Source organism: Chelonoidis abingdonii, chromosome 1 (assembly GCF_003597395.2).
Source record: "Chelonoidis abingdonii isolate Lonesome George chromosome 1, CheloAbing_2.0, whole genome shotgun sequence".
Taxonomy (NCBI): domain Eukaryota; kingdom Metazoa; phylum Chordata; order Testudines; family Testudinidae; genus Chelonoidis; species Chelonoidis abingdonii.
The window spans coordinates 330,063,132-330,083,961 of record NC_133769.1 but is presented as its reverse complement, the minus strand read 5'-3'; the positions used below and the strand labels follow the sequence as shown (position 1 = coordinate 330,083,961).

Genomic DNA, 20,830 nt, shown 5'->3' with positions numbered 1-20,830 from the left:
CGGCCGCCGACCACGAAGCGCAGGAACCTCCGATGGGGTGGGAAGATGGCTATATGAAAATATGCGTCCTGCATGTCGAGGGCGGCGTACCAGTCTCCGGGATCCAGGGACGGAATAATGGTCCCCAAGGAAACCATGCGGAATTTCAACTTTAGTAAGTATTTGTTGAGCTTGCGCAGGTCGAGGATGGGTCGGAGACCTCCCTTGGCCTTGGGGATCAGAAAGTAGCGGAGTAGAATCCCCTGCCCGTCTCATTCTGTGGAACCTCCTCTATAGCCCCTTTGACGAGGAGCGTTTGCACCCTCCTGGAGGAGGATCTGCTCGTGAGAGGGGTCCCTGAAGAGGGACGAGAGAGGGGGGCGGGAGGGCGGGTACGAAGCAAACTGCAGGTGGTATCCAAACCGCAGCGTGCGGAGGACCCAGCGGTCTGAAGTATGCTGGCGCCACGCCGGGAGGAAAACGAAAGACGGTTGGAGAAGGAGGAGATGGATCCGTGGAAGAAACTGGTACAGCGCCCTCGGCGCACCTTCAAAATGAGGGCTTCGGCCCGGAGGAAGGCTTGGTGGGACCTTGGGTTTGACCCCCTTGGTTACCCGATTATCTGCGCCTGCCATTTCCTATTTCGGCGCTGGCAAAGTCCTGTCTTTGTCTGGGTGGGGTAAGGCTGTGTTGTTGCTGAGGCCTGAATGGTCTACGCTGGGTTACGGCGTATGCATCCCAAGGGCACGCATAATGACCCTGTTATCCTTGAGGCTTTGCCAGCCGAGGGTCGGTCTTATCTGAAAAAAACAGGCCTGGCCCTCAAACGGAAGATCCTGGATGGTATGTTGGAGTTCCGGAGGAAGGCCAGAGACCTGAAGCCAGGAGATATGTACATAGTGACTCCGGAGGCCAGGGTTCTGGCGGTAGAGTCTGCTGCGTCCAAAGCTGCCTGTGAGGATGTGCGTGCGACCTTTTTCCCCTCGTCAGGAGGGCGGTGAACTTCTGACGAGCGTCTTGTGGGAGGCAGCTCCTTAAATTTATCAGCCGCTGCCCAGGTGTTAAACGAGTAGCGGCTGAGCAGAGCTTGCTGGTTTTGAGACCCGCAGCTGTAATGCTCCTGCAGAACAGACCTTGCAAGGCCCAGCAGGTCCATCTGTCTCAGCCTCCTTGGACTTGGGGGCCGGAGCTTCTTGTCCATGGCGTTCCCTCTCATTCACAGATTGAACGACGAGGAACAATGGGCGAGGGTAGACATAGAGGTACTCATAGCCCTTCGATGAGACCATGTATTTTACATTCCACCCCCCGAGCAGCGGGGGGAACGGAAGCCGGCGACTGCCAGATGGTGTTGGCATTGGCTTGTATGGTCCTTATGAAGGGCAGGGCGACACGAGTGGGCGCATCAGCCGAGAGTATGCTCACGACCGGGTCCTCGATCTCGGAGACCTCCTCGGCCTGGATGCTCATATTTTGTTGCACTCGCCTGAGGAGATCTTGGTGCGCCCTGAGGTCCGGGGGGGGGGCGGGGGAGCTAGTGGATGTCATCCCCGCCACTGCCTCATCTGGGGAGGAGGACGAGGAGAGACCTGGCAGGAGCGGGTCTGGTGGCGGCTCTGATTGGAGTACTGCTTCAGCCTCCTGCGGGAGCTCAGCATCCGGAGGATGGGACGACCGCTCTTCCGCAGGGGATGGAGGAGGGCGTGCACACGTAGCCTCCGGAGCCCTGTGCTCCGAAACAGACGAATGTGGGGGAATTTGCTGAGGGCCCTGGGCTTGATGATAAGCCCAGGGGGTCCAGAAGCCTCACTGTTGCGGATCATGCTTTTGCTGAGTCTCAGGAAATAGGGCGGTGGGACCTTCAGGCTCCAGGTACATGCTATCCGCCCGCGAAGAGACAGAGCCTTGTCGAGAGGGCCATGGTGGAGCCGAACGGGAGTGGTACAGGTCCCGCGTCGCGGACGGCGAAGACCTCCTCGGTGCCGGAGATCTGTGCCGTGAGCCATACCGGTGCCGCGATCGAGACCAGGACCTGCCACCAGCTCGGTGCCGGGAGGTCGACCGGGATCTTGATCGTCGATGGCGGGAGCGACTCCTCGAGTCCCGGTGCCAGTATCGGTGGCTGGAGCCGGAACAGTGCCGGGAGTATCGGGACTGGCGCGAAGACGACCTTCGCTGCGAGTACGACTGGCGCCGCCGTGGAGAGCGGTGCCAGGACTGCGAGCGGCGCCGTGAGCGAGACCTCCCTCGGGACCTGGATCGGTGCCGGGATCTTGATCGGTGCCGAGTCGGGGAATCCGGGGACGGTGCTCGCATGGGAGTAGGCTTGCCCTTAGATTGCAAAACCCGCACCGGCGGCGCCGGGGGTTGGGGCAGCACAGGCTCCGTCAAGGCAATAAGGTCCTTTGCCGACGAGAAGGTCTCGGGCGTGGACGGGACCATCAGCTCTACCCCAGATCTTGGCGGGGAGCTGGGAGGGATTGGACTTGACGGACCCGCCGGGCCCAGAGCCAACGAAGTCCCTGGCACGGCCAACACGGCCGGTGTCGGCGCCAGGAGCTCCTTTCGGGGCTGCTTAGCCGGGGTAGAGGACGTCGAGGGCCTCTTCCCGTGACCCGGTGCTGGAGAAAGGCGGTGCCGAGGCGCTTTCGCGGTGCCGGAGAGATCCGGTGCCGGAGCCGAAGAGGCACTCAGTGCCGAGGACGCAGGGTGAAGCGCTGCTTCCATGAGGAGCGTCTTGAGGCGCTGGTCTCGCTCCTTCTTAGTCCTCGGATGGAAGGCCTTACAAATGCGGCACTTCTCCGAAATGTGCGATTCCCCCAGGCACTTCAAGCAGGCGTCGTGGGGATCGCTGGTGGGCATCGGCTTTTTACAGGCCGAGCACGGTTTGAACCCCGACGAACCAGGCATGAGCCCGGTGCGGGAGAGGGCTAGCGCCCCGAACCCGCGAACTATATACACTTAAACTATGAACTATAACTATACTAAACTAGGTAACTAACACTAAAACTAACAGTAGAACGGGACGTGGCAGATCAGTCTATGCCGCGTCCACAGTTCACAACGACGACACGGCGGTAGAGGGAACTGAGATGGGCGGGCCGGCGGTATATATCACCCGCCATGGTGGCGCCACTCTAGGGGGCGACCTGCCGGCCCGCTGGAGTTGCTAGGGTAAAAGTCTTCCGACGAACGTGCACGCACGGCGCGTACACCTAATGGAATGGATATGAGCAATCACTCGAAGAAGAATTACACATTTTGCCCACCAGGTGCCAGAAGAGCAGCCAAAGAAACTGCTCTCACAGGAAGGCCCAGTCAGGAGGCGCTGGACGGACAGAATGGGGCACACAGGGCTGCTGGGGAGGTCACAGAATGGGGTTCAGAAGGGCTAGTGGGGGGGGAACAGACTGGGGTGCAGGCTCAGGAGCGAGTGGGGTGACAGCATTGAGCCACTGGCTGAATGGGATGGGGGCTGCAGGGCCACATGGAGACGGGGGTAGGGAGTGCAGGGACACACGGGAACAGGGGCAGATGTGCCTAATTGAATTGGAGAGGCAAGGGGTCAGCCAATGTCTGCATGGGGTAGGGTCCCCAATTCCCTAACAATCTTCCCCCCCCCCAAACCTCCCTGCTCCATACTTCTCCCACCCACACGCAACAACCCTCCAGGTTTGCTACTAGCTCCTTCCCTCAACTTCTCCATTACCCTTGACTCCGCCAAGCCTTTTTACTGCTTCTGAGGGGTACAGGAAATACGTTTCTGTATTGCAGTTTAAATGAATTACTCAACATTCTGTATTAATATACCTAGAAAGGTATCTATATGTTAAAAAAAAAAAAAATTCCTGAATTTTTTTTGTCTGCATTTGTTACAGACATAGTTGCTGACAGGTATTTTGAAATAAATTACCAAAATAATTGAAACCGACAGGATTATATTGCGTCATTTTGATAAATAAAATATGAAGAATTTCAAAATATTGGATGCAGAGTTTTTAAATTTTTGGTACAGAATTTTTAATATTTTGATGCAGAAATCCCCAGGAGTAAGAGCTGCAGAATTTTGACTTTTATAAGAAAGAAACAACCCCTGTATATTTACCAAAGCTGAAATCAGGAAATTGAGTCCAAGTTAACAATGTGATATTACAGCCAAGAACTTAATAGTAAGCTTCCTTCTCTTTCTGAAAAGAAAGGAAAATTTTCTACATTTTCTTGATTCAGTAAAGAGGTTTCAGGCACAGAGCTGCAGGGAACATGGGAGATAAGAGGTATGTTGACAACTGTAGCCTAGATAACAAAGGAAATATAAAACTAGCTGAAACTTGCCAACATTACAAATTTCTAGAATGGGATTGTGTCCCGGTTTAGAAATAAAAAGATTTGCATGGGTCTGGAAATATACTTGTTCTTGTCCCTTTCAGTATTCTACCAGATGTAAACTGTACTCTGCACTTACTCTGTTCTGGCAGCATGCCGTACTGAAATTCAGCATATGTCTTTTGGGTCACAGGAATGCCCTTTCTGTGGACATATGTTTCATGTCCAAAAGGAACTGAAAGGGGTAAACTCCATGACCAAGAAAAGCCAGAGCTTCTGGAATTTTATGTCTGACAATGGATTCTGCTAAATTACAGACAGCAGCATTTAGTCCCTGCTACAGAAAAAATCTGTCTAGTCCCTCTAATTTCCAGAGGCTTTGGTCATAGCTCAAGTTTTGCATGGCAAGCCTCTTGAAAAGGAAACAGACCTTTACTCCTTACATATGGTAGTGCTGATAGCGGTGTCATATCATTTATCCTAGTTTAAATGTTAATGGTGTTAATTTTACAGCAACGTCTAAAAAAAATCTTGTTTGGGAGAACAGATTCCTTGCTTAACATTGATAGGGGCCTCCTGTTTAAACTCTGTTGGACAACACCCAGTAAATCAATCTATATTTGTCTACTGAGCTTCACAATCTATTTACATTCTTGGTCTGAACTAGTGAAAAGACACTGTTGCTGAAATCTCACAAAAAAATATACAAAGAAGAATTATTCAGGCTAAGTCAGTAATAGACATTTAATGACTAATAGTTTCTGATGACTGGCCCTTTATAAGGTTTTACAATGCTTTAGCCTGAGCACTGATAAGAAGAGAGGGCAACTTGAGGACACAAGTTTGACCTGCACTGTCTGTCTAGACAAACATTTTCAAAATCAGCTGGCTAATGTTAGACACCTAAATCCATATTTAAGCCCAGCTCCTGCGAACAGTTATGTACATATGTACCTTTAATCATGAGAGTAGTCCCACTGAGTTTCAAGTGGGTAAAATTAAGCAATGCTTAACTCTGTGTAGGATTGGGGCCTTCGTCACACTAATTAACTGACCAGATTTCAGAGGTGAAAATCAGGCCACTTACATGCTCTACTTTAGGTATTCAAGTTTGACATTTTGGCCTCAGTAATTGTTGGACTTGTTCTACCATTTTCAACAGAGAAGTCTAATTGAATACAACAAAACACTGCAGTACAATGCCCATATTAAACTATAACAGGCTCCAATGGAAATGTTATATTACTGACATTAACGCTAGGCATGGTAATGCAGCTCATGAATGTTGATCCAGTGAACTTTAATGGAGAGAAAGGAAATATTTTTAAATTTTTTTCTATTGATTTTGGTAGGCAAGTATAACAATTTAATTCTGCATTAGCGTTGAGCCCACAAAAAACACATTTACAGTATCTATACATGTAGCCTGATTTATCGTCTTATATTGACATTTGAGATGTGTGTGCATGTTGGGGAAGTTGTCTTACTCTCTACTGTATTTTATTGATTCCTTCTGTACCTTCTACTCTTCCTCCTGAAAAGGAGATATCCTCAGCTGGTCAGGAGCTTGACGCAGAGTGTACAGATTACAGGTTATGAGGCTTTCACGTTATGGCTTTGTGACAAATCACATATTAATCTTGCTATCCTCCTATTCCACTCTAGTGAGGATCTGCAATACTAGCCCCAAGCCTGGAATAACCCTAGGCCCAGTGGCGGCTCCAGGTACCAGCACAGCAAGTGCATGCCTGGGGCAGCAAGCCGCCGGGGGGCGGCGTGCTGGTCGCCCTGAGGTCGGCAGTCAGGCAGCCTTCGGCAGCGTTTCTGCGGGAGGTTTGCTGGTCCTGCGGCTTTGGCGGCAATTCGGTGGCAGGTAGCCAAAGGTGTGGGACCAGCAGACCACCCGCAGAACTGCCGCTGAATCCGCATGACTGGCGGACCTCCCACAGAAACACCGTCGAAGGCTGCCTGACTGCCGTGCTTGGGGTGGCAAAAAACATAGAGCCGCCCCTGTACGGGCCTTCTTCTGTAGAACATAATGAAACATGGCAGTACCTTTAATAAGGAACATAATGGTAATGCTTTCTTCAGATCATCATTCTTCTTCTTCAAACAGAAAGACACTGCTAATATAGTGATACAAAACACAACCTATCTTCTGAGTCCACGAGAATCACCTAATTTAGGCTGAATATCAAGAAAAAAGAGCCTAACAGATCTTAACAGTCAGGAATATGACATTTTCCAAGAGAAAAAGTGGAAACCTGATAGCTTGAGACATTTAAAACTAGACTAGACAAAAACACCAGTAATTCTACAATAAAGAGCAATCCTGCTTTGCGAGGAGATGGAGTAGATGATGAAATCAGTCTCTTTCATCTCTAAATTCTCTGAGTCTGTTACTTTCCTCAATGCTTCCAAATCAGCTACACTTGATCTTTCTTGTGTGAGGGAAAGAGTCATTAGGACTTTTCTCCAACAGTCAAGTTCCAGGACTGTCCTCTGTCCCAAGTATGTCCAGGAAGCCTCACTGTGGAAGAAGAGGCCTCAGAGTAGCCGACAAGCCAGTGAGTGTTTGCAAGACAAACAGACTTAAAATGAAACGGCCAGACAAAATATAAAATAATTATTTATACAGAGAGCCACTGTTTCTTTGCCTACAAATTAACATACCGTTACTTTCCACTCTCTGGATAACTAGCCAAAATGAATAAAGTTTTGGCCTCCTTTAATGCAGACAGGACACCTTTGGGGTCTGAAGCAATTGGCCTGTTAGAAGTATACAATGCAAATAATCACAACAAGAAAGAACTTTATTGAGCACAATGTATCCTTGGACAGTACTTCATGGATATCTTGGCTATTAATCCACTTATATTGCTTGTGTTACTACAGATGAACTCACACAGCTTTTGAGTTAGATTCTATAAATATTCTTGCATGAATGTCACTATAATTTAGCATTTTGATAAAGTGTTAGTAGTTGTGTGATTGAAAGAAATGGAACTGAACAAACAATAGATGAAGAATGATTTCTACAACAAATATAATTACTGTTGTATCCTTTAAACTTACGCTCTCCATGCCACATCTTTAACAAGGCACGCAGTGGGCACCAGAAATAAACCAAGCCAGAAGTATCCACATCTCAGCACCATTCCTGCCTATGAAGAAACAGAAATAATTAAAGGACGGATCAGCTCCATGTCATAGTGAGTAGGTGGCTGTTTGAAAAGAATAAGTAGGTGACAACTTTATTAAATAGGCATAAAGGGCCTGATCCAAAGCCTATAGGAGTCAATGAAAATAATCTCATTGACTTCACTGGGATTTGGATCAGGCCTATAATAAATAAATGGTAACGATACTTTACATTGGTATCATCCCTCTCATTCCAAAGGATGTCAAAATGTTTCGGAAGTACACACACAAATCAAACCTTATTGCTAAGCTCACTATTGATATAAATCTGTGAATCCACCTGTCCACACAGGTATATAGCCACACACGTAGAGCCATGTGATGTAAACCGTTGACCATCTTTCTTCCCCTTTGCCACCTAATCCTTCAGGACTCATTTGAATATTCCAGATCTCTGAGCAGCTTCAAATAGCTGTCATTTAAAAAATTCATCAATTGGCCACAGAAATGTTTCAGCCTTCTCCCACTTAAATATGGAATATCCTCCCAAAATGTCTCCTACCTGAGACCCAGGATGGGCCAGATTCACACCCGTCCCCATGACAAGTTTTTCATACCTTCTAATATCTCATATCCTTGCAGGATTAGCAACAAAAGCATTATAGTTTGGACAGAGTTATTCCAGAATTCCAATGGGGTCCAGCACTCACATCTAGCTCTGAAAGGCTCCAAGATAAATTTACTTAAAGTCATGGCAGTGCTATTTATAGACAATCTATTTTAGGTAATATTTAGAGTTGTTTTGTCTCCCTTCTGAACATTGTACATTTAGGCTAATGGTAACTAGGAGACCTCACTACAGGTTGGAGGGATACAAAAAACAATTGCTATAAAATATTTAACTAAATGTGTTTTTCTATAAATGTGACATATGTAGGATACGTGATGGTGAGGTGTGGTGTAAGAGTTTTATCAGAACTTCTTTGGGAGGAGCTGAAAAACTCATTTGTTCTCGCAGTATTCGTGAATGATGTTCCCATTCCATACTTAATCTTATAAACCTTTTCCCCACATTATCTTGTATTCTATGCAAAATACCCACATACACACATGCGTGCACACACACACACACTCCTCTTATTTATTTACGTCTCTATGGCATCTAATGGTACCTATCAGCAGGGACGGGTTTAGGCCAATTCCACCAATTCCCCTGAATTGGGCCCCGCGCCCAGTGAGAATCCCTTCCCTGGCTAGAGGCGCCTTTTTAATTTTTACTCACCTGGTGGCTCTCCGGGTCTTCCACGGCACTTTGGCGGTGGGTCCTTCGCTTGCTCTGGTCTTCGGCGGCACTTCAGCAGCGGGTCCTTCCGTGCCGCTGAAGACCTGGAGCGAGTGAAGGAACCACCGCTGAAGTGCCGCCAAAGACTTGGAGCACCGCCCGGTGAGTACAAGCCCCACGTGTTTTTTGTGTTTTTTTTGTCATCCCTGCTGGGGCCCCATCGAAACTGTGTGAATTGGGTCCCGCCCTTCCTAAAGCCGGCCCTGCCTATCAGAGTAGGATCTTGGTGTGTATATACACAGACTCACACAAATGGAAGAGCAGGCCCACACTGAAATGCAGGCATATTTGATTTAACTATGCAACACCACTGCTCAACAATTTCAAGAAGTGAAGAAGAACATTGTGTGTATCTGAAACATCAGGGGAATTCAGGCAGATGTAGAGAGTTAATTTAGATATGCATGGAGTGTAAAAAGAATATAGACTCTGGAATTTTGGCTTGTGATAAGTACTGTAGGATTTTTAGTTACACTTGGTGGTCAGGATCTTCATTTTACACTTCAGTAGAAAAACAGTCCTCAAACCATGCAGAGGCATTGGATCATGATTGAGAACATAAGAACAGCCATACTGGATCTATCTATGGACCAACGGCCCATCTAGCCCAGTATCCTCTCTTTCAACAGTGGCCAATGCCAGGTGCTTCAGAGGGAATGCGCAGAACAGGTAGTCATCAAGTGATCCATCCCTGTCACCTATTTCCAGCTTCTGGCAAACAGAGGCTAGGGACACCATTTCTGCCCATCCTAATAGACTCTATGAACTTATCTAGTTCTTTTTTGAATGCAGTATTGATTCTGATTCTGGAGGGAAAACAACTAGTGGAACTTCCTGTAACACCCGGAGTACTCCTTGGTCTCTCATTATTTGACTTGCTTATAGGTGGCCATATCAACAGTGCAACCATAGTTAGCAACAACTTGTCCCTTATTAGCACTGGTTTTAGGTAGGCATTCCTGAATTCATCCATCAGTTGTTGGATGTTAAATCCTCCATACTATTTCTGGAGTAGGGTGACCAGATGTCGCGATTTTATCGGGACTGTCCTGATATCTGCTTGTTTGTCTCGCGTCCTGACCGATGTTTGGTCGGGTTGCGAATTGTCCTAATATTTTGCACTCTTGAGCACAGGTGGAGGGGGCTCGTGCCCCCAACTCAGCCCCAGCCCCGCCCTGACTCCGTGCCCTCCCTGCCCCACTGGATCCCTCCCCAAATCCTTGCCTTGGCCCTGCCTCTTCCCCAAGCACACCACATTCCTCCTCCTCCCAGGCTTGTGCGAATTAGCTGTATGATGGGAGGGGGGAGAAGCAGGATGTGGCAGTCCGCTCAGGGGAAGCGGAGGTTAGCTGGTGCAGTGGGGGGCGGGGCAGGGAGCTGCCAGTGGGTGCACAGCCCCTACCAATTTTTCCTATTTTTCCGGCATCCCCCTCATGTCCCGGTATTTCATCTCTCTCATCTGGTCCCCTATTTCTGGAGAGACAGAATTGCAACAGAGATTAAAATATACTGAGTACTAAAGCACTTATGGCTTTTATGGATACTTTGCCACCCAACAGAACAGGAAGTAAACAAATTCCAGTCCGAGAATCAGTTCTAGTTTATTTATGATCCCTCATTCCTGTTTTCAGATTAGAAATGCTTGCACCATATGGCTAGTTTTGATGTGTGATGCTTATCTAAGGAGGGGAAATCTCTATAGCCTGTTATAAACCCAAAGGCTGAAATGTAACATAAACAAACAAACAAAAAGTACTGGCAAAATACCTTCCTAATTACCTTGTCTCTTTGCTTTGGGTTTACTCCTTCAGTCCTTGCATGATCCTACCATCCTGGCACATACTAGTATTCCTTACTTACCTGAATATTCCCAGTGACCTCAGATGGACTACTCATACAAGTAGGACCTAGTGCAAGCATTGCAGGATGAGGGCTCATATACATTTCCTAATATTTGTGCTTTTGATATTTGATGTTGTGTCTTTTGCCTTCACTGTTGAATTTTGCCTTGGTGAAGTATTCTTAACATACAGAACAGTCTGAGAACAAATTAAATAGAAATTTAAATATAATTATTTTCCAGTCTTGTCAATTTAATTAACAGTTATCATAGGCAGCAGGTATAATAGGCCAGGGAAGGCTTCACAGCCGCTGCCACGGGATGCCAGATTGCAGGTTTTTACTTTTTACTTACTATTATGTGCTATTCAGGTTCTGCAGCAGCTGAGGAGGAGGTATCTGCTATTCAGCTTCCTGGGTTCATCAGTAATCTCCCTGGACTCCAGGGGGATTATTGAAGAACATGGGAAGCTGAGTAACAGATACTGCCTCCTCCACCTCCCTGGAACTTGCATGGCGCATATAAAAAGCTCAGTGTTCTTCCACTGGGAGGCTGGGAGTCAGGGAAGGGAGGTGCGCTGGCACAGCTGGGGGCTCAGGGCAGCCTGCACGGCTCAGGGCAGCCTGGGGCTGGGGCAACTCAGGTCAGTGCAGCTGGGGCCAAACTGGAGCGCGTCCAGTGGTGGGGGGGAGGGGCTTGGGCTGACTGGCCAGTGTGGCTGGGGCCGGCCCATGACTCCTCCAGTGGCAGGGGGCTCAGGGTTCCAACCGCCCCGAGGCTTCTCTGGGAGGGGAGGAGGAGGATGATTTAGGGCTCCAGCCACGGGGTGGGGGAGCTCCTGCGAAAGGGGCAGGGCTGGGGGGCTAGCCTCTCTGAAGGAAGGGCCCACCCGCTGCCCATGACATTGGTTATGATTAAGTCATCAACCTTATAATTTAAATTAAGGTGAATTCTCTGTATGTTCCCAAGAATCTCAAACTAAATGCTTTTGCTTGTGACTGTGCTCTTTATTTGTTCATTGTGAATAAATAAAATGTGCAATGACAATTGAATTATTCAATTCCTCTGCCCCCCTCACTTTGACACTGATCCTACCTGTCAGCCTCTCACACAATTGCCTGCAAGCCACACAGTCGTCTCAGCTTGGTACAACCTCTATGAACCTGTCTGTAAGATCCCTTCCTTGTCCACATTTGTTGCTCTCGGCTTACATCTACATTGCAATAAGAGACCCAAAGCCCTAGCTGGAGCAGGTCAGCTGACTCGGGCTCATGGCTTTTTTTATTGCAGTGTAGACATACCCTTAAATACCCATTTCTGCCATTCTGTTTACAGTGAATCAAGTTGACTTGTATATACACATCACCTATTGTTGTTCCCCTCTATTTGTCTGTCTGTCATTAGGGACAATCATGAATGGAGGGATGGAAAAACAAAATTATGAGTTCCTGGGAGGAACACAACATTTCTTATCTGCCCTTTTACTAGTTGGCAGTAAGATGGCAGGAGCTTGCCACACAGTCTTTGGTGGACCCAGTAGCACTTCACTAATGGGTAGTGCAATCTGGGTGGGTGATGATTGCACAGTGTGCAGGAGATTGTGATATGAGTATTAACCTCCTCAAGAGGCAAGTGGGTGGAGTCCACCACCCTCTTCAAAAGGTCTTGGAACGGATAAAAATCATCAGCCATCGATGGAGGTGGAAGAATGACTACCTCATCCAGAGACGAAGACAAAATAGGGGTTTGAGGGATAGACTCCTTGTCTGCCCTAGCCTCCTGTTCTTCAAAGGCCTCCTTATGTCGGGGGTTTGGTGGAGGTGACTGTGTGACTCTACTTTCATGGTGCAGTGGAGCTGAAGATCTGGAAAATTGCTGCCTATATGCTGCCCAAGTATCCTAGTATGGCCACTGCGGAGGCAAATCCGGGGAGGGGTGGTACCAGGACTGATTCCATCATCCCTGACTTGGGCAAGGGTCTTTGTCAAAGTATGGGTTACTGTAATCATAGAATCATAGATTAGGGTTGGAAGAGACCTCAGAAGTCATCTAGTCCACCCCCTACTCAAAGTAGGACCAACCCCAACTAAATCATCCCAGCCAGGGCTTTGTTAAGCCGGGCCTTAAAATCAAGGGTATGAGAGCACCCACAGGGACACTACTTGAAGAAGAAGTACCTCCTTATGTTTGTTTTAAACCGGCTGCCTACTAATTTCATTAGGTGACCACTGGTTCTTGTGTTATGTAAAGGGGTAAAAAATACTTATTCAATTGCTCCAACCTGTTCAAGATTTTATAGACTTCTATCATATTCACTTTTAGTCATCTTTTTCTAAGATGAACCTCCTCCCATATGGAAGTTGTTCCATTCCCCTAATCACTTTTGCTGCTCTTCTCTGTACTTTTTTCAATTCTAATATATCTTTTTTGAGATGGGGTGTCCAGAACTGGACACAGAATTCAAGGTGAGGCAGTTCAATGGATGTATATAGTAGCATTATGATATTTTCTGTCTCATTGTTTATCCCTTTCCTAATGGTTCCTAACATTCCATTAGCTTCTTTGACTGCTGCTGCACATTGAGCAGATGTTTTCAGAGAAATCCACAATGACTCTAAAATCTCTTTGTTGAGAGGTAACAGCTAATTTAGTTCCCATCATTTTGTATGTATAGTAGGAATTATGTTTTCCAATGGGCATTACTTTGTATTTATCAAACACTGAATTTCATCTGCCATTTTGTTGTCCAGTCTCCCAATTTTGTGAGATCCTTTTGTAAGTCTTTGCTGTCAGCTTTGGATTTAACTATTTTGAGTAATTTGGATCATCTGCAAATTTCGCAACCTCACTGTTTACCCCACTTTCCAGATCATTTATGAACATGTTAAACAGCACTGGTCCCAGTACAGATCCTTGGGGGACCCCGTTGTTTCTCTCTCTCCACTGTGAAAACTGACCATTTATTCCCACCTCTGTTTCCTATTTTTTAACCAGTTACTGATGCAGGAGGAATCTTTCCTTTTAACCCCTAACTGTTTACTTGGCTTAAGAGCCTTTGATGAGGGACGTTGTCAAAGGCTTTATGAAAGTCCAAGTACACTAGAGCCATTTGTTTGTTGATCTTGTCCATGTTTGTTGAACCCCTCAGAAAATACTAAAAGATTGATGAAGACTGATTTCTCTTTACAAAAGCGTTGTTGATTCTTTCCCAGCAAATTGTGTTCATTTATGTGTCTGATAATTCTGTTCTTTAATATAGTTTCAACCAGTTTGCCTGCTACTGACATTATGCTTTTCGACTTGTAATTGCCAGCGTCATCTTTGGAGCCTTTTTTAAAAATGGGCATTGTATTACTATCCTCCAGTCATCTGGTAAAGAGGCTGATTTAAGTGATAAGTTACATACCACAGTTAGTGGTTTTGCAATTTCATATTTGAGTTCCTTCAGAACTTTGGGGTGAATACCATCTGGTCCTGGTGACATATTACCAATTAATTTATCAACTTGTTCCAAAGCATTTGCTTCAGTGGACCCACTCTCTGTTTACATTGATGTAAGCACAGGAGTCAGACTCATCGTTTCTGCACTCTGAAGAACTTTCTGTCCCAGCGGATGATGTACAAAGGAAGAGCATCGGAGGCAATGAAAAGCCATGTGATTGAGTGGTGAGGTTTAACATGCATCTTCTGAGTCCTTTGATTTTTTTATTACCTTTTTCAATTTAATTTGGAGTTTATTATTTTCAGTTGTCTCTTTGTTAACACTTCCATGGGAGGTGGGGAATTAAGAGGGGAGATCTGAGGTTTATAGGCCTTTTGGAAGAGATGAATTTTGTGAAGGGAATTAAAGGAGGAGACAGTGGAGGCCTGGTGGGCTAGGTCAGAGACGGGGTTCTAAGCACGATACTGGGAGAAAAGGTACAAAAAGAGGAGTGTGGGCCCAGGACACAAAGGGATCAGAAAATGGGATAACAGTGTGATTTATTTCTCCCATCTCCCTCAAAAAGAATAAAAGGAAACTCTCTCAGATTTTCAAGAATTCTGAACTCCTGACTGACCAAGAATTCAATATCTGCCCTAAGGGGCAAATCCTGGTCCCACTGGAGACAGTAGAAGTTTTGCCATTGACTTCAATGAGAGGAGTTGTTGGTCTTAAAACTCAAATCCTGCCCAGTCCACCACAGGTGAGAGGAGAGCAAGACTGCTGCGCACAGCAGCTCCTTTGGGTTTCCACTTGTTTCTCCAACTCACCTGGAGTTCCCCAACACCTATCTCAGCTATTCGCGGTGAGTGGTAAAGGTAAGAATTGGAGCTAACACAAATAAGAGAATAATATTACAGTCAGTTTTTGTCTTCAACCACAGCCAGACAATTAATTTTTTGGGAAAAGATATGTTAAACCACCAGAACCATGCTACAGTGTCCAATCTTTTCAGTTTGAGGGTCAAACATATTATTTCAAAAAGGGAAAGGGGTCACAGTCAATACTCAGTGGCAGATTTTCTGCCCTTTGCTCCACATCCAACCAGTACTGCTTTAATTTGTGCTGGAGCAGAGAATCAGGGAATCATAACTGATGGGGAGTTCTCAGCTTTTCCTCTCATCCAGGCTTCCTGATACATCTGTAGGGGAGGAGAGATATTCTCAGCTCATTCCTTCACTAGGCTCAGAGGGAGCCAGATGTATCTTGCTCTCTCCTTGGGGCTCCCTAGCCTGGAAGGGAAGCAGGAACTGGAGCAGCCAAGGCTATTCTCTCCTCCTTCCTATGTGATTCATCAGGTGGCCACAGAGGTGGATGTGGATAGCAAGGACAAAAGCTGCTAGGTGTGCTCCCAGCTGAAGCTCACTCTAGAGCTAGTCCTGGGACTGAGGAGAAGCAGTGCACCAACTTCCCCTTCATAGCAACAGAGTGAGTCAGACACAGATTTACAATCTCAGGGCATGGCTTAGAGAACACAGTCTCAGTTCATAAGTAAATACACTTTTTTTTTTTTTTTATTACACAGTTGGCCCTGAAGGCCTCAAGTGATGGCCAGGCGACAGCTTGGACATCGTTGCTATAGATTTCCATAGGCTTCCAGTTAACACTTTAGGCCTGACTTCAGTGGAAGCAGGATCAGGTCCCTAAATTGAAAAATCAATCACAAGTGAGTAGAACAACATAGCTGCACAAACCCCTCGACAAGCAACTGATGGATCTACACATTTCTGTAAACCTCCTCTGAAAGGTCTTCTTCCTTTAGAAATTGAATATCTGCAATCAATGCAGCCACTAGATCACACTGCAGTAAGACTGAAAATTCTGAAGCATGAAGATGAAACAATTTCTGTTCAGAAATGTGTACTGAAAGGTTTGCCTTTAATGCCTGCTGGGAAGGGTGCGGTTACAGCAATATCCTGATTCTGGTACGCACATTCTGATTCGCCAAAGAATGTCATGTGAGGTCCCAAAGGAAAGCCGGCGTCACAGTGATCATTAATATCCTTGTGAAATGTATGTAAAGCTACTAGGTAAGGAGTTATGTGTGTGTGTAAAATATGTTTTTAAGTCTGTAACAAGATATTAGACACAGCAAAGGTGAAAAGCATGTTTTCCTTCAGACAGGAAGTATGAAATGTTTATCTTTCAGAATGTAAATCAAGCATTGTAAGCTAACACAATGGATGCCCATTTATATATGAAGTCAAATTTTAATGAAGAGATGTGACGTCAACAGGGGAAAAACGCCATGGGGGGGTTATTTGGTCTATGGTACAGACAATGAACTTTAGGGGTATTTCTAGAAGATAAAGGAGACACCCCATTATCCTGCACCTAAGTAGTAAACATACAGCTTATTTACATTTATGAAAACAGGATCTCAGGCAACCTTGGATGAAAACACTGAAGAGGACTTTGGGTAAGAAACGTCTTTAGACAGAAGGGTAAGCTGTTAGTTAAGTTTATTCTCTAGAAAGCATGTTCTAATTTTGTAATACATGTAAACATTTGTTTCCAATGTCTTACTCAATATCTTCTGAATTTCTAGTCTTTGAAAATAAATATTGTTGTTTTCACTATAAATATATCTCAGTGCTGTGGTGTTAAGCAAAGTGCTGCTGGTCCTGAGCTGAATCTTTTACAAGCTAGTACGTGTACTGTTCTTTGGGGACAGCAGATCTGGCATTTTTGTGAGTGTTCAGTGCACAAAGGAATGCTCGAAGAGGGCTCAGGGGTTGATGTGGGCCTGTCACGAACATGCCCAGAGGGAGCGAAGCCTGTGGGGGCCTGGAAGGTAGTGCTTGTGTTGCCAGAGGTTGGTGGATTTAGGGAGCTGATTCACAGCAAGCACAGATAAGGCTGATTTATGTTAAGGGCAGGTGAGGGGCCACACAACCCTGGCTACCCCTGTGGAGCATCATACCAGTGCACACTGGAATACAAACAGTACTAGCCACAGTCACATTACAAATCAGCTCTCAAACATGACTGTATTTAGGATTTTTTTCTACTGTTACTGTAGTTAGTTCCATGATGGACAGATTTACTAGCTTCAGGGCTGACAGGTCTGATGGGCAGATTTACTAGCTCCCCTCTCAAACAGATGTGTAGCCAGAAAACGTATCTGTAGCCTCACTGGCTAGGGTTAGTAATGAAGTGATTAACAATTTGAGGCAGAGGACCTGATTTTCCTCCTCCTTACATCTATGTAAATCAAAAGTTACTCCAATGAAATCAATGGAGATATGGTGCACCAGAGTATTTCCGAGTCTGAAACAAAATACGTGAAACTTTTTCAGTAGCGTAAGAGTTCTCATTCTAAAATGACTCGGGTTAAGAGAATGACCTCTGGCTGGCTGGTGGCTTTTGCATAGAGACACACCAGTCAGTGCTACTTAGGGTATTGTCTACTCTTTGATCTGGAGGGGTAAATTCCAGCTCAAGGAGACATACCCACGCTAGTTGTGATAGAACTAGCACATTAGATATAGAGTGTTGCTGCGGTGGCACGAGGAGTTAGCTGTCCTATCTACATACCCTGTCCAAGATGTTAGGCACGTCTTTTGGATGGCTAGCCCCTGTTGCCACTTGCACCGCTGTGGCTATACTCTATTTTTAGCACACTAGTTCAATCAAAGCTAGCACAAAGTATGTCTCCTTGAGCTGGAATTTATCCCTCCAGCTCAAAGTGTACACAATACCCTAAGGAGTACTGACCGGTGTGTCACTGTGTAGAAGTGCAGACACATTCTAAGCCATGTTAACATTCCCTCCCCCCGATGTATCCACACATCCATGAGAGGAGGAGAGTGGTAGGAAAAAGTATCTGTAAGATTTTTCTCTGCTATTTTTTTCTTTTAATTTTGCCAGTTACTACTAAAAAAACTTACAGATTTCTCCCCCCACCCCAATCTCTTTTCTTTATCCCCATGCCTTCTTTCCTCACTGCTGCGGATTTTGTTTTCCATTTACAAAGCTACATAGGAAGCATGGAGCATGCCCCCATCTAGTTCTTGTGTTTAAGAAGTAATGTTGTAATTGGCCCACCTACAGTTGATTCTCATATGAAAAACTGACAGTCAAATCATGGTCGCTGCAGGGAGATGGGTTCTGAACAGGAGGAGGAGAAGGCTAGAAAGTAGAACAATAATACTAGTATTATCAAGTCTCACGATTTTGTCGCAAGTCTCATGATACCTGTGGTTTTCGTAGAGCCCCAGCTTTAGGTTTTTAGGTGAGAATTTTGGCTTTCTTTAAAAAACTAAGTTTCTAGCTCCCATGGCTAGAGAAAAGCTTGAAAACATAACAAGTGCATCCTAGAGGCTCAAAAACCAGAATGCAAACTAAAAATACCCATAATTATTACTGAATACAATTTAACTATCTCATGTCTTTTTGGGCCCTCATGATTTTTGAATGTGTGTGGCTGGCAACAGTGCAATATAAAAAACAATTAAGAAATCTCAGATATCTTCAGGAAAAACATACAGACACAGACCTCATTTACACTAGTGAAACATCAATTAAACGTTTACTTCTGATTTACACCAGGGTGACAGCAGAATGAGGCCCTTAGATCTTCTTCTCTTTTCTCTTATTCCTTTGTTATGACATATTTTCCACAGTGCTAGGACATATCATTTTTATTGTATTTTTAGTTGCAATTTAAATATCAAATATTAATTTTAAAATTGCAATATCTTGGGTATATATTACTGGGTAAATGTATCTCTGTTTTGTGTTAACTAGAGACACACGCATCATTACCCAAGAAAATACACACTGCTATGTCTCACCTTTAAATTAATATAAAACACAGAAGCTTCTCTGTGTTACTTTCCTATTACTACTCAAATGGCATAGTATTAAGAATGTTAATCAGATTGTGTTTTAATTTGATTTCCTGGTTCATTGACGGTGTACACTACAATGTCATTTGATGCAGAGAATACAATGTAAAAAAAAACCCAATTCATTTACAAAGTTATTTAGAGGACACTGCTAGGTTACAATCACTTTCTTCTTTTGCTCTATCTCATTAGCCAGGATCAGCGGTGCAGACCCATACAGTATGTGCGATTGGCACAAATTTCATAAAACAACTGGCCAGGTCTGACATTCTTGGTTTGAAATCAGAGTTTTACTTCCCCTAAGTGGGTTGCCTGCCACAGCTAAAAGCCGCATCTGCCTGACAGAGGCACAGAGAGATCAAGTTACTTGCCGAAGGTCACCCAGGAGGTCAGTGGCAAAGCCAGGACTAAAACCCAGCTCTCCTAATCTCTCCCACTCCTGTACCTATTCCACTGCACCACACTGCCTCCCTTAGGAGACATCCACTCCTACAGTACAATCACATTTCATGCAAACTGGCACCAGTGATCTCTTTCAATGATTTCTTTGCATCACATCTCTTGAGTATATTACGATATATAATATATTATATTTCTACCTTGGATGAGAATCCACCATGTTCCTAGTAAGTTGGCCCAACCTCACTGTTAAGAATTGGCGCCTTATTTCTAATCCAAATTGTCTAGCTTCAGCTTCCAACAATTGAATCTCATTATGCCTTTTACAGCAAGACTAAACAACCCATCTATTATCAGAAATTTCTTCCTGATGTAGGTACTTGTAGACCGTGACCAAGTCACCTCTTAACCGTCTCTTGGATAAACTACATAGATTGCGTTTCCGGACCTTGACTCATTCTTGTAGCTCTTTTCTGAAATCTTTCCAATTTTTCAACCCTTTTCAGTTTTTTACCAAAACTAAAATTATAATAATGCAGACACTAATACAAAGGATGTTTTGCAAAACAGAATACAACTGACAATGAGGCAGATATACTTGTCTTGTTCACATTTTTGTTTGCACACTTAGGTGTGAACTGCTACATTGCATATGATAGTTACACCATATACTGTCAAGTATCAGAGGGGTAGCCGTGTTAGTCTGGATCTGTAACCGCAGCAAAGAGTCCTGTGGCACCTTGTAGACTAACAGACGTATTGGATGCATCTGACGAAATGGGTATTCACCCACAAAAGCTCATGCTCCAATACGTCTGTTAGTTTATAAGGTGCCAAAGGACTCTTTGCTGCTTTTACCGTATACTGTGTATCTTCAGTTAGTAACTGTTCTTGTTTGGTGTCCACACCTTTTTCAATGCAGTTTTTAATAGTAACCACTCTTACATAGTAGCTTCCCTTGTTTAATAGCTGGGTCTTTATCATGTAAGCTGCAGGGGGAAAATTAAATTTTATAGAACCCATCTTTGAATTAAGGCTCAGAGGGAGTAATTATGTTTAGCAGAAACCATTGCTTTTCAATGAAGATATACGCTATAGCAATACAAAACACTACATATGCACAATTGGGCTGACTTATAGTTACAGAGGGAGCCCATAACCTTCACATTTTCTGATTTTTCTGTATTTAGATTTTCAACTGTATCGCTGCATTCGTATTTTTTTGTGTAGAGCAAATCTGTGTTTCAGGATGTCGTTCCTCTTCCTCCCCTCTCTCTCCCCCACGCCAGATGAGTTAGGCTGTGTTACTGAGCGGTAATATGATTTATTGGGAAGAGCATAAGGTTTGTAGCCAGGAACTAAGGCCAGGTCTACACTGCGACTTTAAATCGGTTTAATGGCCGATATACCGATTTAACGCTGTATCCGTTCACACGACGTCGTCATTAATATCGAGTTAAACAGCTCCTTAAATC

General features: G+C 45.1%; 1 protein-coding gene across 1 annotated transcript in view; it reads right to left on the bottom strand.

Moving 5' to 3' along the window:
• ATP8A2 (ATPase phospholipid transporting 8A2) overlaps window positions 1-20,830 on the bottom strand; it is a 612,384-nt gene that overhangs the window by 39,723 nt on the left and 551,831 nt on the right. Inside the window, exon 34 of the mRNA XM_075061658.1 lies at window positions 7,378-7,466. Within this exon, the coding sequence (XP_074917759.1) occupies window positions 7,378-7,466 (89 nt within the window). The remainder of the gene's footprint in view (window positions 1-7,377; window positions 7,467-20,830) is intronic.